Source organism: Pempheris klunzingeri, chromosome 24, assembly GCF_042242105.1.
Source record: "Pempheris klunzingeri isolate RE-2024b chromosome 24, fPemKlu1.hap1, whole genome shotgun sequence".
In the NCBI taxonomy this organism is placed as follows: domain Eukaryota; kingdom Metazoa; phylum Chordata; class Actinopteri; order Acropomatiformes; family Pempheridae; genus Pempheris; species Pempheris klunzingeri.
In genome coordinates this window covers 1,505,932-1,524,740 of record NC_092035.1, presented here as the reverse complement: position 1 = coordinate 1,524,740, position 18,809 = coordinate 1,505,932, and the positions used below count along the sequence as shown (strand labels likewise).

Here is an 18,809-nt window from a genome sequence, read left to right as displayed (position 1 = left end):
GGAAGAGTCACAGAAAGGAGAGGAGTGGACGTCCTTTGGCCACGTCCCAATTTTACGTTTACCCTCATTTACCCTCCACTGTTGTTAGATTTTCTTTCAATAAATTGTTTAAGATGAAGAAATCACCATTGCATGCTTCTACTTAAATGCCCTACTTTCATGATATAATATCACTGTAGCATTCACTTTTTACATTTTCCATAAACTTCACCTGAAAGTCGAATATCCCTAACTTTTAGTGAACCCTGTAATTACAGCTGGAAATACCTGCAGTGTTCCACTATGTGACAATGGAGAAAGTCAAAAATGCTGTTTCTTGACCCATATTTGTTTACAATAACACGATCATCATTTCAATCTACATATAATGAGTATCTGACCTCATAATTTGAGAGTTTTTATGGTATTTACGACAAGATTAAAGACACAATATATGAACAGGCATCATCCCGACGATGTGAAGAATCTGTCGCCGCCCTCAGTTCAAATCCGAACACATCTGGGAGAGGATGAGGAGAAGGAATCAGATAAAATAGCTGACAGGCAAACAACAGGCGGTGTTTTGTTATCAGAGGTGTGAAAGAAGAAGAACCACATCATTTAGTATAAAATGCATTTCTAATTATATATCCTTTTGTCTAAGAAATGTCAGAAAATGGTGAGGATATTCAGTTTGTATCATATGTGATGAAAAAAGTGTCAAATCTTGACTTTTGAGACGTTGGAACATGCAAATAATTAGCATTTTTCCTCAAAAAAAGTCCGAGAGACAGACGGACAGCAGGAATTACAGCTGATCTCAACTCTGACTACTGTGTCAGAGTAATTCCACTACTATGACATGTACTTTTAGGACTTACACTAACTTTGTAGCAGGTCACCGAAGTCACAGTTCTCAAATTTCTGCATGGGTTCTACTCCCTGCCAAACTCCATTAAGAAATCTAAGAATTTCAGGTTCAGTTGCTTATTAAAATGTTTAATCAGTTTTGGACTGTGGACAGTACGCCGCAGCACTCACCACAGCATCAATGTCTGTTGTACTGACGAACTGCGACAAAACCTTGTAGTCATCAGGAGACATCGGCATCATGTTGTCCTGCAGTCTGGACGGATGTCTGGACCAACAGAACAGAGGAACGTCCATGTTACCTCTGTTTAATCTCTTACTAACAGCATTCCTGTGTGATGTGATGCCCTGTGCTTACACTTCTGAGACCGATATGAGTTCTGTCTTCATGTAGCCGCTCCTCTCTGGGCCGTCCTCCACGTCCATGGGCTCTGGAGCTGGAATTCAGTAAAACAGAGATTAAACTTTAATAATTTGAATGAAGTTTGGTGTACAGAGAAAATGAGTATTTGATGGTGTTTTATTTGATACTATAAAACAAAACACTACTGATGTTCTAGCCCTGGCGTCGTGTGACTTACTCTCTGAGGGTTTGGGGTAGTATTTCCCGAAGGCCTTGTCTTTTGGGATGTTGGGGAAGAGGAAGCGCAGCGGGTTCTCGGGGATGTTCTCGGCAGCCATCACCTTGTAGGTGCGGATGATGTCGGGCAGAGAGACGGCGGACAGCTCCTTCTTCGTGTACGGCTCCACAGAGTGGAAGAGCGGCTTGTCTGGGTTCACGAAGAAAGACGTTTGATCACGATCAATCATCAACCCGTGAGCATGTTTTATATTTCATATATGTGGTTGTTGTTTAGCACACTGACTATAAACAGTCCCACCTTGTCTTGTGTCTAAATATTGTAAATGTGCTCTCAAACTGGTGCTGATGTTTTACTTGAGCTCTCAGGGCCACCGTACTTTCTGGACACATTGGTGCTCCCTTTGCTCACCGTGGACGTCGTGCTCGATCCAGGTGAAGGTGATGGCTCCCTCTTTGCTGCTCTCGCTGAACCTGAGCAGGAAGGTACCTGGACACTTGTCGCTCAGCAGAGCCTTCTCCCTCTCCTTGCTGATGAAGCCCATGATGGCGCTGCACACACACACACACACACACACACTGTCAGAGAGGTTTCATCCCCACCCTGTGGACGGTGTAGCACACACACACACACACTCACAGCAGCGCTCACCCGTCGTTCCAGAGGAAAAGCAGGTGTCTTTTAATCAGATCGAGGATTCCTTCGATCCACAACCAGAAGGCAAAAGCTTTCTCATTGGCACTCTGCTGCTGGTTTAGAAAAGATGGTTTTAGTTTAACTTTTTAGAGGAATAAAATACAAACGTGACCACAGAAGTCCAAGTAAAAGAATGCAAGGCCTCAGGGGTTATTATATTGTAATTCAAACAGATATTGTGGCTCACCTTGCAGAACTTGGCCCAGGGGATCTGTCCCTCTGGGTTTCTCTGGGCTTTGGCTCCTGCACAGAAACATTCAGGTTTTACTTCACAGACTGGACCGTCGGACAGAGGTGCTACTTAATTATTTATATTTAGTTTTGTTCTACCGAGCAGTTTGTCAGCCAGCATGTTGAGCTGCTCCTTGTTGAGGCCTCGCTTGGTGACGGCGGAGAACTGCCAGCTGAGAACCTCGGACAGCTGAGACCACTTCGCCAGCGGAGGGGAGAGGAAGAACTTCAGATTCTGAGGATGAGGAGAAGAAGAAACTGCTATGCATGTCAAACATACCTGACCGAGAGTGGCTTTTTTTAGGCCAATACCAACATTTGAGCATCATTTCCTGCATAAACACATAACACAACCAAACATTTGTGACAAAGAAACCTTCATCCTGGTTATAAAAGAGCTTAGAAATAAATATATTTGTTATATTTCTCTAATTTTACAGAACAAAAATAAACTTCACAATCAAACAGAAGCACTTCAAAGCATTTCAAAATCATTTATACCACATTATATTACAGGATTATAATTATTATATATAGTGATCACTTGATTGAGCCCTTTAATGCCATAATAAAATAAAATAATCTATTAGTTTGATGAATTCTTTGTATTTATAATGTGAATCTGCAAAGTAACTGAACTTATCAGATAAAATAAAGAGATGCTCAAGCAAAGCAGCTCAGAGTTGTACTTTGATTCCACCACTGGATGGTAGTGATGGTCAATAAATCAATAAATCAAAGGCAATGAAACATGTTTGACCATTTAGGACCAGGATCTATAACATACTATACTGTATTACATTATATACTATATTTCAATGTCAATACAGACAAACTTAGTGCTATTATACTATGCTGTTGTTTTTATTGTGACAGTCACTCTATTCTTATTTTTTGTTTTATGTGCTCTTCATTTTTTACCTTTACTCTGTTCATTGTTCCTTTTTTTGTCCCTGTCCTGCTAGAACACCTGAATTTCCCCTCTGGGAATCAATAAAGTTTAAAATTATCTTCAGCCAGTAATCGATATATAGTCAATATATTGCATGCGTGTGTGCTCACCTTGGGCTCGGTGGTCAGCATGTTGTACCAGAGGATGGAGGCCCAGCCGCTGGGCAGCTGACAGACGTTAGAGATGACCACAACAGGCAGAGATATGGCCTAAAACACCAGGAAACAACCGGAAATAACCATAAATAACCGTGAAGAAACTCACATAACAAGTGAGTCATCTGCTGCAACATTAAATAAACCCCTCTGCACACAGTCTCGGTGTCTTGCCTCTACTTTGATGTCGAGTCCCGACTGGTTGAGCTGCAGCTCAGACTCGAAGCTGAGTGAGTGAAGCTCCTCTGTGACGATCAGAGGACCCTGAACACACACACACACACACACACACACACACACATTCAGATTGCAAAAAACACTGAAACACACACAATGAAACAGCACAAAACTTCTACAACACGCTGCAGGAAACAAGTACGAACTCCTGAAGTGGCCAAAAATAATCGAAACTAAACATGTATGTAGCTGTCATTGTTTCTGATGTTTTATACCTGAAGGTTTTATTGTGAAAGGGTGTAGTCAAGAGGAAACAAAGCTGTTTAGACTTGTCATTGTGCAATAATCATAAAACTGAGTTCACTAGAGTTGTAAATATGAGAGTATTTGTGCTTCTTTGGCTAAAGATTAGATCAATAATCATAAAAATCACCAAACTGACTAAAATGATTATTATGAGAACAGGAATAAGTCAAAGTTTTTCTATTCTAATCTATTTTTCTTCTATCTTGACCTTAAACCACCAAGTGTTTGCTCAGTTGCCATGGTGGCGATATTGTCATGTATTTTCTCGTTATTTCAGACAGACATCAGACAGTATTTCTCTTCACAGTCCCAGCGGGGGGCTCTCACCTCGTTCGTTCGGTTGCCGGCAACTTTCTGCTCTTTCAGTTGCTGTGTGAGGATCAAGAAGAAGTTAGCGACACACAAACACACAAGACTTCTGAGCAACAGAAGAGCAAACGTGTCTACGAGGAAACACTCGTCTCACCAAGTGTCTGAACTCTGCCGCCAGGCTGCCGTTCGACTCCTCCATGTTCATAACTTTGGTGTTTGTTCCCAAAATGTTGAACTTCCGAAACCTGAAATTAGACGTGACATCAGGAGGATGCTGTTCTCTCTTGGTAATGTTGCATCATGCAGGAAAAAGCATTATTCAAAAGATACTTATTCAAATGTGGGTAAATGGTTTTGGGACATACCCTTTCTTCTCGGTGACATCTCTGAGGAACAGAAGAAGTTAAGAGATTTATTATTATACTAACACACCTTCATGTATTCATCAACAGTTTCCAGCAGGTGAAACAGCAGCTTACTTATCAAACACAGCCTTGACCTTCAGCTGGTAGTTAAACTCCTGCAGCTTCACCAGGAACCTGAATCGAAAACAAGATATTCGACAGAAACAGGAAGTTGACACAGATCTCACAGCCTTGTTTTTTCCTCTTGCGGCAATATCAGTCATGTGTGCTGTTTTTGTTTCTCACCGGAGCTTCACAGTGAACTGGACTCCTGTTTTCAGCACCAGGGGTCTCTGTGGGTGGGTGGGCATGCAGGGCTGCCTCTCTACGACCAGGGAGCTACACACACACACACACACACACACACAGTCCATTACTGCTCGGACTACAACCCTCATAAAACATCATTTTCTCAGGTTTGAGTCATACAACAGTTAGGATCAAGTTCCTGACTGATAATCAATAATAAGGTGATCAATAAGTTGTGTGTCAGAGGCTCCTCACTTGGCGAGGATGTTCTTGAGGAGCTCCAGGGCTCGGGCCTCCAGGTAAGCTTTCTTCTGTGTGATGGGGTCGCAGTCGTAGGTGAACTTCTGCTCCAACTCCTGCAGCTTCTTCAGGTGCTGACGGACCTGCTGGAGACTCTCTGCTACTGCTGTGAACCTGCAGGAGGAAGAGGAGGAGGAGGAGGAGGAGGAGGAGGTGAGAAGAGGAGGATAGGATGGTAGGAGGATGAGGGTGCCAGAGAAGGAGGATGAAGAGGTGGATGAGAGGAGGAGGGGGAAGGGAAGGAGGTTGAAATGGTAGGAAGAGGAGGTGAGTGGAGGAGGATGGGATGGTAGATGGATGAGTGTGTGAGAGAGGGAGGAAGAAAGAGGGCGTGAGAAGAGGATGAGGAGGAGAGAGTGGTGGAGGAAGATGACAAGGAGGAGGAGGAAAAAAAGATGAGGAAGAGGAGAAGGAAAAAGGAGGATTGACCAGGAATGATAAATTAAGACAGAGGCGAAGGGAGAGGAGGAGGAGGAGGAGGAGGAATGAAAAAAGAATAAAAATAGTTGTGGTTATTTGTTTATTTCTCTGCTGCTGTTGTTTGTTTGTTTGTTTTAAAGTAAACAGGAAGTAAACAGGAAGTGTCACCAGTTCTGCAGCTGATCCACGCAGGCGTTGGGCGGACCGCCGATACAGGCGATCTGCTGCCGCTGCTTCCACTCCGGCAGCTCCTCTGAGATCAAGTCTGACAGCAACGCCTGGGTGACGTTCAGGAGGTCGGTCAGCTGGACCACCACGTCCTGGAGGAGGAGGAGGAGAGAGAGAGAGAGAGAGAACGGTGGAGGAAGGGGGAGGAAGAGGAGCAGATGTTACATTTACTACGCCTACAGACATCCAGTGTCCTCAAATCGTAGAACAAAATAACAAATTAATTATAATTTCACTTGTTTAAATTGAAATAAAATGCTTGCTGTTATTTGGTTTGTTTAAATATAAAGATCTACTTTAAATAAGGCTTCTGATCCTCATGATCAACATCACAGGACGGTCTTTTCTCACAGTTTGGGGGTCAAACAGGCAAATCAGGGGCGTACATATGTTCAAAATACATTTAAAATACATTAAAACCTGCATTTTGCACAATATAGGCCCTTTAATTCACGCACTAAAGATAAAGACAGCGAGCAAATCACCATCCAACAGCACCCAACAGCACCCACGGCCTCTGAACCGACGGCCTCACACACACACACACACACACACACACACACACACACACACACACACACACACACACACACACACACACACACACACACACACACACACACACACACACACACACACACACACACACACACACACGCTCACCTGTCGTTTGGCTTTCAGGTCGAGGCACATCCTCTCGATCGTCATCTTCTCTTTCTCCAGCTCCTTTGCTGTCATGCCGTTCATTTCATTCTCTACGGAAACAAGAATAAAACCATTAAACTCAGTTTGGTTCAGCTTTGTATGGAACTGCAGACCGTGCGTCCACATTTGAAGAGATCAGACATTCAGGGCTACTTTCTATGAGCCAGAATACAGAGAGGAGGAGGGAGACGCCGCCACAGCGAAGAGTCAGGATATCAGTGCAATGCATTGTGGTTTTTGTAGGCTTTCTACCTTCTGAGCTGAAGGAAACACCACAGCTCTGTTTCTCTGTTCTTTCCTGCAGCACCAGTTTAAAATATTTGCTTCTCTCCCCTGCACAGACGGCCCAGTGTTCTGAAAACAAAAGGCCGTCTTTTCGGCGGTGACATCCTCCTTTGGGTGACATTATTCCCACCTCTGTTCTTCAGGGTGTTGATCTTGAAGTCGTACTCATCCTGGAGATCTTCTAGGTTCTTGATGTTCTGATCTGCCATCTGAAGAGAGAGACATCGAGCTATAACTGTTCCCTCGATCACAAAATAAAGGACGGATCAGCTCCGACAGCACGTCGTCTCACCTGGACTCTGTCTTTCATCTCCTTCACCTTGTTGTCCAGCTTCTGTTTCTCCACCACCATGGCCGACACCATCCCCTCTCCCTCCTGCTGCACACGGGAAGGCAACACTTCGTTTTACCACAACCAGTGATGCATTTTAATGCATCGCTCAAATGTTTTAAAATCCATGAACTAGCTCTCATGAGCTCTTTTAGAAGCGTCTGATGTCTAACATAATACACTTTTGTATGTATAGGCTCCTCAATTTCAGACACATCACCTCTTTTAATTCATGTTTGACATGATTTTACCGTGTTTCAACATATTCTTATCTGTAAATTATCAATGTAATAGTCTTTTTCTGTATAAAAAACTGTCTGCCTAACAAAAAACTTATTTTAACACTCATTTTGTTATTTTAACAGTATTGTATTGCTTTATGAATTAGTTTTTCTATTTTAAACAACAGTAATCTGTCCACCATACAATAATAATAATAATAATCACCAAAATGATTATTTTAACAGCAAAGTTTAGTAAAGTAGTTGTAAACTAATCAATTCTTTATTGTTTTTCTGTTTATCTGTTCATTTCACAAACATCTTTTACAGTGTACCAAATGTAAAATTACAGAAATAAACAGAAGTGGACTCAGATACTCAAGTAGAAATCCTGCATTGAAAACAAATAAATACAAACAGATTAGCATCAAATTATACTTTAAACTTTCATATATATCATATTATTGGATTATAATTGGAATAATATTATATATTATTGGTTTATATGTATTTATTCACATGTATTTTACATAGTGATGATAGCTTGTGAATTATTATTTTGTATCGTCAATCTGAATCTGCAAAGTAAGTAAAGCTGTTCGATGGAGTGAAGCGAAAAGCTCAATATTTTCCTCTGAGATGTGGTGGAGTAGAAAGCACTTGAGTAAATGTTCATAGTTACATTCCAGCAGTGGGAATTAATAATTAATACATTAATGTTTCCTAAAATAAGAAATATGTCATCTTAATTCCAAGAAAACATCTTGTTATTTTGCATTAGATACACCTGAAGTGATGAAAAAGGTGCTTTGGTTTCCAGTATTTTACTTGATATCCCAAAATAATGAACACATTTATAATTAGTGGATGATATTTAGCACTTTGCCTCGTTATCTGATGACAGAACTGTTCAGTAGCTGCAGGTTTTACCTCCTCGCTCTTTGCGCTGGCCAGGATCTTCTGCTCCTCCTTCAGGTTTCTGGAGATGATCATGGCCATGTGCACCTGGTCCTCCTGGAACCGATCCTGGACAGACAGTCGCTGTGCATTTAGAGCCTGTAACCTAAATTATGAATCACAGCTGTGCATCACGCAGACAGACAGACAGACAGACAGACAGACAGACAGACAGACAGACAGACCTGCAGGTTCCTCTTGATCTTGCGGATGTTGTGCTGCAGCAGGAAGTTGTTCTCCAGGGCGAAGCGGCTGTGCTGGTCGTCCAGCTGAGCCAGGAGGTCGTGGAACCGAACGGTGGCCAGAGAGTCCTGAGACGACGCCGTGTCCCTGAGGAGGACGGACGGACAGACAGACAGACAGACAGACAGACGGACAGACGGACAGACGGACAGACGGACAGACAGACGGGTGCACCCAAGGACCATTTTCAGTAGCGTAAAAAATAATTTTCCTCCAATCAGAGTTTCTGAGTCTGAGGAGAAACATCAAACCAACAGTCTGAAACACAAAACTATGATATTAAATGAATAAAAAAGGACGTCAGTGATGGAAACTGGTTTCTAAAGGGGTCACTGTTGAGCAGGTAAATTAAATCGATTTAAATTATCATCATTTTTTGTGTTTTTGATCCCAGTTCAGTCATTTTATTGACTTTTAGAATATATTTCAATAAATACTAATTAATTACCGCTCACTAGTTCGCAGTACTTACTAAGTAAAATGATGCAATGTTAAGAAAAGAAACCTTAAACCAACGTAGAGCTGAAACAATTAATCAGCCGATTGATTGATTGATATTCTGCATATACATCATTCACTTTTTTACCATTTCTCAAAGTAAATTTAATATTTGGGGTTTTTGTTATGAATAAAAATACATTTTAAATATTGGAGAAATTGTAATGAGCTGATTTTATGACATTTGAAAGATTATCAATCAAGGAAAAAGATTAATCACCAATAAAACTTAATTATTATTTGCAGAACTATACATTATTTATATTTTATCCTATGGCAACTTACAGATTAAGTTTTGGTCTGTTTTTTTTTTTTCATAAAAGCAGTTTTTAATGGGGCTGCAGCTAGCAATAGTTAACAGTTAATAGTTTTGTACAGTAAAACTTTATTTAAAAAAAGACATAGACCATATGTGAGGAGCTGATGACCCCCTCCCTCAGTGTTTGTCCTCTCACCAGTCGATGCTCTCGATCCACTTGCTCAGGTACTGCCTGATGTCCATGGGGAACGAGTCGTCGTACAGCTGGTCCAGCTGCTCCAGGTACTTACAGTCCAACATCTGGAGCTGGCCCCACTGCGCCATCTTCTGGTGGACAAGAGCAGCTTCATGAGCACACAGGTGAAAACAGAGATGTTTGAACACACATATTCGAGGTTGATTTATATTTATGGGTGATTTATTTGATTTATAGTGTCTCATATATCTTGATTATGACCTGAACTGGAGGATTCACAGTTAGAAATGAACATGTCGGGACCTGCCGACACCAAAATGTCTGTAATTAGGTGACATCATCCAGTAAACATACACCAACATTCAGGTTTATCAGAATGGTTGAGCTGAACAAACAGCTTTTTTAAAACCATATAAACTAAAGAAATGTAATTTAATCCTTTTTTTTTTTTCAAATTATGACCTTATGACCACTATGTTTGTTTTTTCTTAGATTCAGTCAGCTTGTGCCTCTGCAACCTCCCACAGCAACCAGTTAAATTCAATTTAATCCCTAAAGTCTGCAACAACAAAAAAAACAAGAACAAAGCAACAATTAAACAATCAAATCTGTGTTTCCGACCCTCCTTCTCTCCGTGTGCACAGAGGTCAAAGGTCAGGGAGCTCACTGCAGCAGAGTGAGGAGTTTGCACTGCGGCGGCCCAGGTGCATATTTACAGAGCAAGAACGTCACATAAGATATTTCTATTTCTTTGTATACTGTGCACCAGTCTTATGTTATATTATTCTATTTTAGATTGTACATATTTTATATTTTCATACAAGCTTCCTTTTTTACTCTTGTCTTTGTGTTGGTTGTCTTGTGGTGGCTGTTTGTTGTCTGTGGTCTGTCTGTCCTGCTGCCGTGACAAAGCAATTTCCTGTGCGGGATCAATAAAGGAACTATACTATTATCTGAAGTGCTGACTCGATACTTATTATGGGCTGTGCTCCTCCTCCATGACTCAATTCTGCTCAGAGACAAACTATTGAGTTAGGAACTAAAACCAAGAGATCTCTAATCTGAGAGTACGGGGTCTTAAAGATGCATTCAGTGTCAACAGGAAAGCCCACAATCTGAGTCATGTGTTAAACATAAGGTGCTCTTTAGATGGGAAACTCAAAAAAAGGGAGATAAGTGATTAAAAAGCAAAAGAAAACAAACATTTGACTCATTCTTACATTTAAAAGCTGGAGATAGTCACACTGATTAACTACACCTGGTGTAAGAAACACAGGTTATTGTTGCATCAAACCTTTTTTTTGTTTGTTTTTCAAAGTCAACATTATTTCATGATAAGCTACCAAAGGTGAGTGCATGAGGAGAAACTCATAGGTTTCGTTTTCCCCACTGGTGTCACTCCAGCATCAGTCTAAAAATATCCTTCTGCAGAAATCCTCCCAGGACGAAGCCTCCTCAAACAAAGACACCTGCATTTAATAAATATGTTTCTATCATATCAAAACAGCCATGTGTGTTATATTATGCGCCTATAATAAATAACAAGCGTGACAGTGTTCATTTTGAGGCAATAATAATAAAAACAGCTCCATTCATCAGTGCAACACACCTGACCTTGCTGATTCTCGTAAACCGACTTCCGTTCAGAAAAGTGACTTTTTAAAGAGTTTCCTCTATGTCGCCATAAATACCTGCATCATAGATCGAAACATAACACTTCTTCCAAATGGGTATTGTACTCTGGTGAATTCGGCTTACAGTGAGATCCACCTGGTGTGACATATTGATCATATTGACAGATTGATTGACCATCTTGTACAGTTAATAAGTAACGTTTCAGACTTCAAGACGTGGGCGGTGCCACTACAAAAAGTTGAATTTTGATTGAAGTACGGCTGCTCGTAAAAGCGAACACACAACATGAAGTTAGCGAGGTTTAACCAGTCTTTAGCGCTTTTCTAGGAGTTCTTTTTTCGTTTAATATGATCGACTAGCAAAGCAAAGTTCACCAAACCGCAGTTTCTCGGTCAGTTTGGCTTGAGTGTATCTCAGTTTGACAACAGATAGCGGATTTGGGCGCCATTTTGTCACTGCGTTAAGAATTAGGTGATAAAACTTACCTTTTATTGTGAGGGAAAGTCTACAATCTTTCACAGAAATGTGGTTGTAATTCCCAAATTGTGCACCGAATGTGCCCGGTAGCTACTCAGCCTGTTTCTGCTAATGCAGTGGAGTTACCTGTACGGAAACAGCAGTAGCCAATCACCGTGTAGGATCCGTGACATAGCCCGCCTTTTTTCCTCTGATAGCCAATCAGAACGATGCAAAACGGCTGTTCCGCCAGTCAGCATGCGTAGCCATAATAACAAACATACACAGTGTGTTTATGGTGTAAATGCACTAGTATGAGTACGAGATCAAGACAAAACTCGTGCTTTGTTATTTATCATATACTCTAAGGGTGTCAAGCTATCTGTAAAACATATTTAAATCATTAAAAAAAACAAGGCAGATATATTAGGGGAGGGGGTACAGCCAGTACACAGAACAGCTTAAGTGACCACGTGTTTTCAGAGAAAGAGAAAGTAAGCAGGCACAACTCTGAAACTAAACCTTTAATGATTAACATCTGCTTTCACATCACTGTTATCATGTATTTAGTCTGTAAATTAGATATAAGAATAATTCCCCAAACGTTTGATTGTAAAATAAGACTTTATTTATCACATTATCTACATGTGTGTGTCACATTTAGCCCCAATAACAATAATAACAGCATCATATATATTAAATGATTAATGGGCTGCAGGATAAATATGAAGAGAATGCAAGAAAAGAAGAAGAACTGTGAATTCTGCTTTAAAAATGTTGATTTGTGTGCCTAGATATTATTTTGTTTTTTAGTATTGTTTTTACGCATGAATCTTGATGCAATATTATTATATCTGCAAAATTTAAAGGTGAAAACCAGTAGCTCACACTTGTAATGTCTGATTTTAAAGGGTCATACAGCAGAAAACCAGTCGGGACTGGCTTAGGGATTACACTAGTTCTTGTTTCTTAACGTGGTTGAGAAAACATGAATATTTTGTTCAGCAGCACAAGAAAATAACTATTAATCAACAAATCAGAAGAATTTACAAATGCATCCAAGGCTGTTAGTTTACTTATGATATAACGTGTGATAATATACTGATATTCATGCATATAAATGATTATTAATTCTTCAGATGATGAGCCACATGCAGCCGTCGGCCTCCTCTCCCCTCACATACCCCAACATGTCAGAGCACTTAGTAAAATTTAGATATTTATAGTCCATTTATGATGATTGTTATACAAATACAGAGTGAACAAACCACCAGGGGCATTGATTCTGAACCCATTGAGAAATGTTTACCCCCTCATTTGGAAAAAAGTGCACATTAGCGCCACCTGATGGCAGAAATAAATAACATTGTTTTTTAATAGATATATTTTAAGGACCTCATTACCCAGAAATGTTTAGGTTTGACACTTTAAAATTTATTTTATAACATATAATCACTGGTTTTAGTCCATTTTGTGAGAATTTTTGTGAGAAGATCAACCTGAAATAGGTTTGTGAGGATAGTAACCGGTCTTTATTAGTGATAATGTGACACGTTGATGCAGGTAAATGCAGCATCATGGTTTTTTGCTTACATGTTTTGTGTGTGTGCACATAAGCATTTCCTCAACTCAAGTCTCTAAATAGTATTTAACTGTCCCGCATTTAACATCCATCTGAATCCACTTCTCTCTATCTTTCCTTAAAGGCAGTTTAATATCAGAACTATCAAAAATATCAACCTGAACGTGTCTTTTAGTTATTTTATTTGGATTTAAATTATAATTCTCTTTGTCTTTTCAAAGATAGTCTGGATTAATCTGTTTCATCTTGAGAAAAATGTCACTTTTTGTAGAGATGAACAATAAAAACGGGCTAAACTTCATTGCAGGAAAGCAAACCAGTGTGCCCCAAACAACTTGGATGGACATTTTGTCCACACAAACGTGAAACTGTGTCACTTGTGGACGTCCTGTTCCAACAGCAGAACAAAGACTTTTGGGTCAGAAACCCCCATGAAGCACAACAACACAGAGGACATCTGCACTCGGCTTCAAATCGAGATCAGACCTCCCTCCGAGATCACATTTCCTGCCCCCACATTGTATTGGCTGATGGATACAAAATGTCCCAGGCTGTTTATTTACTGTTTTACTGCTCAGTGGTGCTTTTTAGATCATGGAAGGATGGTTAGGGTCAAAGTTTGAGGTCAGAGGTCTGGTTTAGGTGTGGGCCATGCAAATCAAATGCATAAAGTCATTCTTATTTCACTATCACCACCAGCCACAACATGCCACAGCTGAACGCCAAAGGTTATGAAGTGTCCTCAGCTGCAGTCCTTCTTTTGGGTTTGAATTAACTAACAAATTTTTGGAACTGGTCCAGTAGATCGCCTTCGCCGACAGCCGAGAACAGGCAGCAAAAGAGCTGTAAAGTCCACTAAAAGTGCTTGTTTTAGCCACTGACAGGCTCAGATTGTTATTCTAAGTGTGTGACAGCATCATGGAAAGGATCCCTACAGAGAGAGACCTGGAAGATCCTTTTGGTTTAACCACAAACAGCCGTTATATCGCTCTCTGCACTCACACCAGACTACATTCACTAAAACAGGGATTTTATCTCGCAGAACCCTGGAGTGGCTGATGTGCTGCTGCCTCAATATTTTAGTGTATCTGCATTATTGTGTGTTGCACAAATATTGTGTTGGATCTGAACTAACCCCTAATGGCACCAAAGTCACACAATAACACAAACAAAAACTAATCGAGTGAGACAGTGACCATGTAAAATTACTGTTTTTGTCAATGGAGTCTGGTGGCTTTTAACCAAGCAGATATTTCTACTGGACCAATTCCAAAAGTCTTTGTAACTACCAGTCATTTGGAACCATTTAAAAAGAAATAGGGCCCAGGTTTAAAAATATCAAAGTTATCTTTTAGCTTTTCATTCTGCTGCAGTGATGTAAAAGTGGGCGTGTCAGTGTGCTGTGATGTCACTATTAGGTGTTGCTACAGGTGCCACAAAGCACACTTCTCAACCCATCTCTGTCTCAGAGCTGAACGGGCAGCCATCAGAGTGACAGCATTGCTGATAAAACTGAATTTGCATATTTACAATATACCACACAGTCCACCACAAATAATCAGTTTTCAGAATAAAATCACGACACATCTGCAAAATCCTCTCTCTCAAAAAAAACCAAAAAACAACATATTTCTGTCCATCACTGTGATGCTCTTGAGAACAGATCACAGCAAGGAGTTTGCAAACAAGCTTCAGGGCAGGGAAGGATGATCTGAAAGCTCACAGTCATTAGGTTCATGTTTTTCAAAATAAAGGCGCACATGGAAGACACCCTGCAGGGTTTGCTCTGGTCAAGGCACAAATCAGGGCACGTTTTCATAAGACAGGAAAACAGGAAGCAGCAGGAGCCTCTATCTATCTATCTATCTATCTATCTATGCTTCCACAAATCTTACCAACTAAACATGCTGATACACGAGAGGTTTACAACAATGTGAAGAAAACATAACAGCAGCAAGAAGCTCTAGTTGTTCGTCTGCAAAACTTTCCACCATTTTTCTTGTTTGTTGTTTGCCTGCTGTTACTCTCCCCCACTGTTCATGGTCGACAACTACAATGTAAGAAGAAGGCAGGATACTCGTATTGAACTTGAGGGCGGTTACATATAAAACTGCACTTGATCGTTAGCTTGGTAGCTAATATGCTACAGATCTGTATGTTAAACACGACCCCTTTAAGAGCAAATGTTCAGGATTTGATTTAAATCCTCCCTTAATATTACTGCAACTTGTTGAGATTATTGAGGAATTTGATCTCTTTTGAGCTTTTATGGCCTTTAGTTGGTCATCTAGAATAAAATCTGTTGTTCCTATCATGTTTGGTCTCATGTCTAAGCTTTTGTTTGTTGTAAATTTCATTTGGATTAAAGCACAAAGTACAAAATAAGAATAATTTTAAGAGTCCTGTCCTCAAAAGTACGTCTTGCATCTCTTTCGTAGATGGGATGTAACTGCGACTGAATTTTTGCGTTACTTTTGCTTGTGTGATTGAGCCTCTGTCCTGCAGACGTTCCTCAGGAGCAGCCGCAGTGGTCGACCACCATGGACGGGATCTTTCCGTAGATGATCTGCTCCTTGCGGTTGAAGTAGAGCATGTTGATGGGCGACATCTTGGTGGGAGTGCAGCAGGGCCCCGCCGTGCCTCGTGGGTTGGCCTTGTTCACCAGGTGTGCATGTGGGTACTGCTGCAGATGCAGGAACTCGCACTCCCCCGAGCAGTAGTTGGCCCGGTAGCGCTTGGGGGCGATGATCCAGTCCCAGCCAAACTCCTCGAAGTCGACGGTGAGCGGGTAGCGGCAGCAGCGAGTCTCTGCAGACTCCTCGTCGCAGTTGAGGCCCGAGTCACGGCGGGACCTCTTGGGGCTGTCGAGGATCTTCACTTCGATGAACGGTTGCTGCAAAGGCATTGAAAATGTTCTGACAAGGCGACAGCCCCCCCCAAAAAAAGCTGAACTTTTGGTCCAAAATATTATATAAGCGACTTTAATGGTCACCAGGGTGCAAGTTTCCATTTGTAGCTTTAAATAATGTGGAATTAACCAAATATATTAAATGCAGGGAGAGTGTCCAAGAAAAGCTGCTCCAGGTGAAATAATAAATAAAATCAGCATGTGTTTTATATATTGTTTGAGTCATCAGTCTCACTGCTACAAGGAGGAGGAGGATGCTTCTGCACTGCATGTTTTAATACACAAACAATAATCATGTTAGTCTGGATTACTTGAGCCAGATGTGACGAACGAGGCCCTGATTTAATGAATGCATGTAATAAAATATTGCCAGATGTTGTGAGTGGATGTCCTGATTGGACTCACCAGTCCTTCCTCTCCGGGCTCTGCTGACGTGACGGCCAGATCTTCCCCTTTGGAGTCGTAGGCGTTGATCTCGATGCCGTAGTTGGTCTCCGGTTGACGCAGCCAAGTCTGCAGCAGAGTCTTGATATCGATGCTCTGCCAGGAGCCGGAACCAGCGTCCGCGTCGATCTTCAGGGAGCGGACTCTGATCCGGGTGTTGTTTCCCTCTTTCCCGGGTTTGAGGCGGGAGATCTGCAGGAAGACGGTGGTGACCATGTCGGCCGGCCGCAGGTGAACCCACAGCTGAGCACGCAGGATGTTTTTGGGTTGGATCTTTGGACTCAGGCTGAACAGACAACAGGAGGACAGCTCGTCCTGGGCGATCGGATTGGCTGGAAGAAAACATTAAAGCACTAAATCATCCTGACAGACTGAATATTTTACTTTTGTCTGTTTGTCCAATTCTGTGGTCAAGAGCAAAAAAGCTTAAAACCACTAAATAAATTGCTGAATATTTATGATCCCCAGAGGATGAACCCTAATCATACTGTGGACTCCATGATCTTTCCTCCGGCACCTGCATCAGGACAAAATTACCTTCAATCAACATCCTCTTAAGAGGGTTAAATCGAGGATGGATAGTCATTTTAACTGACTTTAATGTACTGATTCTAACCCGAACCGTACTCTTCTCTGAGGTAATAATGTTGCCTAAACCTAACCGAACTGCCTCCGCATTAAGCATAGAGGCTGTTGAAAATGGGCATATATTATTTTGGGAGTTGTTCTGGTATGAGGGTGTGTTGTTTGCGGACACTTAAGGGCCCCAGAAGACTGAATCCTAATGTTTTTAGTGGCCCCATGACTTTTCCTCCAGCACCACAGGTCACACAAATGTTGTCTCATCAGGTCACCAAATCAACACCCACAAGGAAAACCAAAATCTAATCTTCTAACTGAGTCTAAACTGTGTCTTTATTTGTGACAAACCATCACTAACTCATCATGTAAATATCAGATTGCCACATCAGCAGGAAATACTAACGAGCCGTAGTCTCTCTTAAGTCATATTGTACCAACATTACAACTAACTAACAATAAAGAAATACTTTTTTGATGCTTTCACTTGATAATTTGACTTTAGCTCAGACTTATAAAGGCACACACTTTTATGGAGTGTGCAAAAAGTCCTTCTTCTCCCAGTACCGGCATGAAAGTTCAACACTACTAAAAGATTGTGTTATCAACTACTCTGTTTCATCTGCATGAATATTTATGTTTTTCCAAATACTGATTTATGGAAGAGTCAACTCAAGTCAATCAATCAATATTTTGGATTAAAGCCCAATATTACACTTTATAAGTGATTATATTTATGTTCATCGGGATAACAGTAATTTACAAAGTGTGCATGGTCTGTTTTCTACGTGGAAACCAACTTTACGCATAGGATTTACGCACGGATTATCACGCTCTTTTTTACGCACGACGTTCAAAAGAGGTGCCAAAAAAAGAAGAAATTAAATATAAAAGCTTTTTGGTTTGTTTTATTTACGATTGGTGGCCATGGTGATGATGGTCTCCGTCGTGGCGTGGTCCTCGTCCTCCACCCGCGGGTCGTACTGGTCCAGCAGCTGCGTCAGAGGAGGCGCTTTAGGGAGCAGCTGGCGGATCATGTCCCGGCTGATGTTGGGAGCCTGTTCGAGCCGCAGGATGCTGAGGATCTGGGACTTGATGCTGTGGAGCCTCATCTGCTTGCTGTGCTCCCGAAAGTCGCAGGCCGAGCACTGCTCTCCGCTCTCCGCCAGCAGCTTGGAGGTCTGGTTCATCTCCATGGAAAAGCCCGCAGAGAAGAAGACGGCTAGGTTGAGAAAGAGGAGCATCCTGGAGAGAAGAAGAGGTCAGCGCAGTGACGCTGACTAATATGAGTCTGTCCCTTCAGGACTTTATGATTGGCTGCAAGCACCATCTTTTTTTTTAAATCAGAATGGAGATTTAAAGAGGTAGCAAGATTTTATGATTCATTAAAAGAAGCCGATTGGAAAGACTTCTTGAATTTGTCAGATCTTATTTATTCTCTTCTTTAAAGCCCTCTCCACTCCATCAGGAATAAGATAAGATGTTTTGCTGGCCTGGAAGCAAACCTAGATTTCCAGCTGGGCAGATACTTGTTGATTATAACTGGGACATTTGCACCACTGAGGTACAACTTAAACTCACTGCTGCATTATTAGCAAACTTTGGAGGCACATTTTATGGAAACATGATGCAAATATCATCTCTACTTTT

The 18,809-nt window shown here is 41.3% G+C and overlaps 2 protein-coding genes across 3 annotated transcripts; both read right to left on the bottom strand.

The window, feature by feature from the left end:
* Positions 1 to 384: 384 nt before the first annotated feature.
* On the bottom strand, positions 385 to 11,794 carry stat1a (signal transducer and activator of transcription 1a). 2 transcript variants are annotated; one of them, XM_070855800.1, is made up of 24 exons: positions 11,676 to 11,794; positions 9,556 to 9,686; positions 8,545 to 8,689; positions 8,333 to 8,428; positions 7,143 to 7,229; positions 6,981 to 7,059; positions 6,524 to 6,615; positions 5,801 to 5,952; positions 5,168 to 5,326; positions 4,910 to 5,002; positions 4,739 to 4,798; positions 4,625 to 4,645; positions 4,414 to 4,504; positions 4,275 to 4,316; positions 3,639 to 3,728; positions 3,420 to 3,518; positions 2,457 to 2,592; positions 2,314 to 2,369; positions 2,082 to 2,179; positions 1,842 to 1,981; positions 1,431 to 1,619; positions 1,208 to 1,286; positions 1,021 to 1,117; positions 385 to 499 (listed from the first exon to the last, which is right to left on the bottom strand). In XM_070855800.1, the coding sequence occupies exons 2-24, from the start codon at positions 9,681 to 9,683 to the stop codon at positions 479 to 481; spliced, it is 2,250 nt and encodes a 749-aa protein (XP_070711901.1). In that variant the 5' UTR covers positions 9,684 to 9,686; positions 11,676 to 11,794; the 3' UTR covers positions 385 to 478. The 2 variants fall into 2 exon arrangements, with proteins under 2 accessions (XP_070711901.1, XP_070711902.1); XM_070855801.1 differs by having other exon boundaries at positions 2,082 to 2,176.
* A 3,946-nt stretch (positions 11,795 to 15,740) lies between these two features.
* Positions 15,741 to 18,403, bottom strand: LOC139223485 (growth/differentiation factor 8-like). Its single transcript, XM_070855401.1, has 3 exons — positions 18,076 to 18,403; positions 16,542 to 16,912; positions 15,741 to 16,121 (listed from the first exon to the last, which is right to left on the bottom strand). Exons 1-3 carry the CDS (start codon positions 18,401 to 18,403, stop codon positions 15,741 to 15,743), a joined length of 1,080 nt encoding a protein of 359 aa, XP_070711502.1.
* Positions 18,404 to 18,809: the final 406 nt, after the last annotated feature.

Excerpts from the sequence above, each read along its gene's own strand:
- stat1a (XM_070855800.1), bottom strand. The coding sequence starts at position 9,683 with ATGGCGCAGTGGGGCCAGCTCCAGATGTTGGACTGTAAGTACCTGGAG. Across the intron at positions 5,327-5,800 it reads GTGGATCAGCTGCAGAACTG|GTTCACAGCAGTAGCAGAGA; the intron begins GTGACACTTCCT and ends TTCCTCCTGCAG. Across the intron at positions 3,519-3,638 it reads GACTCGACATCAAAGTAGAG|GCCATATCTCTGCCTGTTGT; the intron begins GCAAGACACCGA and ends CTGGTGTTTTAG.
- LOC139223485 (XM_070855401.1), bottom strand. The coding sequence starts at position 18,403 with ATGCTCCTCTTTCTCAACCTAGCCGTCTTCTTCTCTGCGGGCTTTTCC. Across the intron at positions 16,913-18,075 it reads CATCACCATGGCCACCAATC|CCAATCCGATCGCCCAGGAC; the intron begins GTAAATAAAACA and ends GTTTTCTTCCAG. Across the intron at positions 16,122-16,541 it reads AGCCCGGAGAGGAAGGACTG|CAACCGTTCATCGAAGTGAA; the intron begins GTGAGTCCAATC and ends ATGCCTTTGCAG.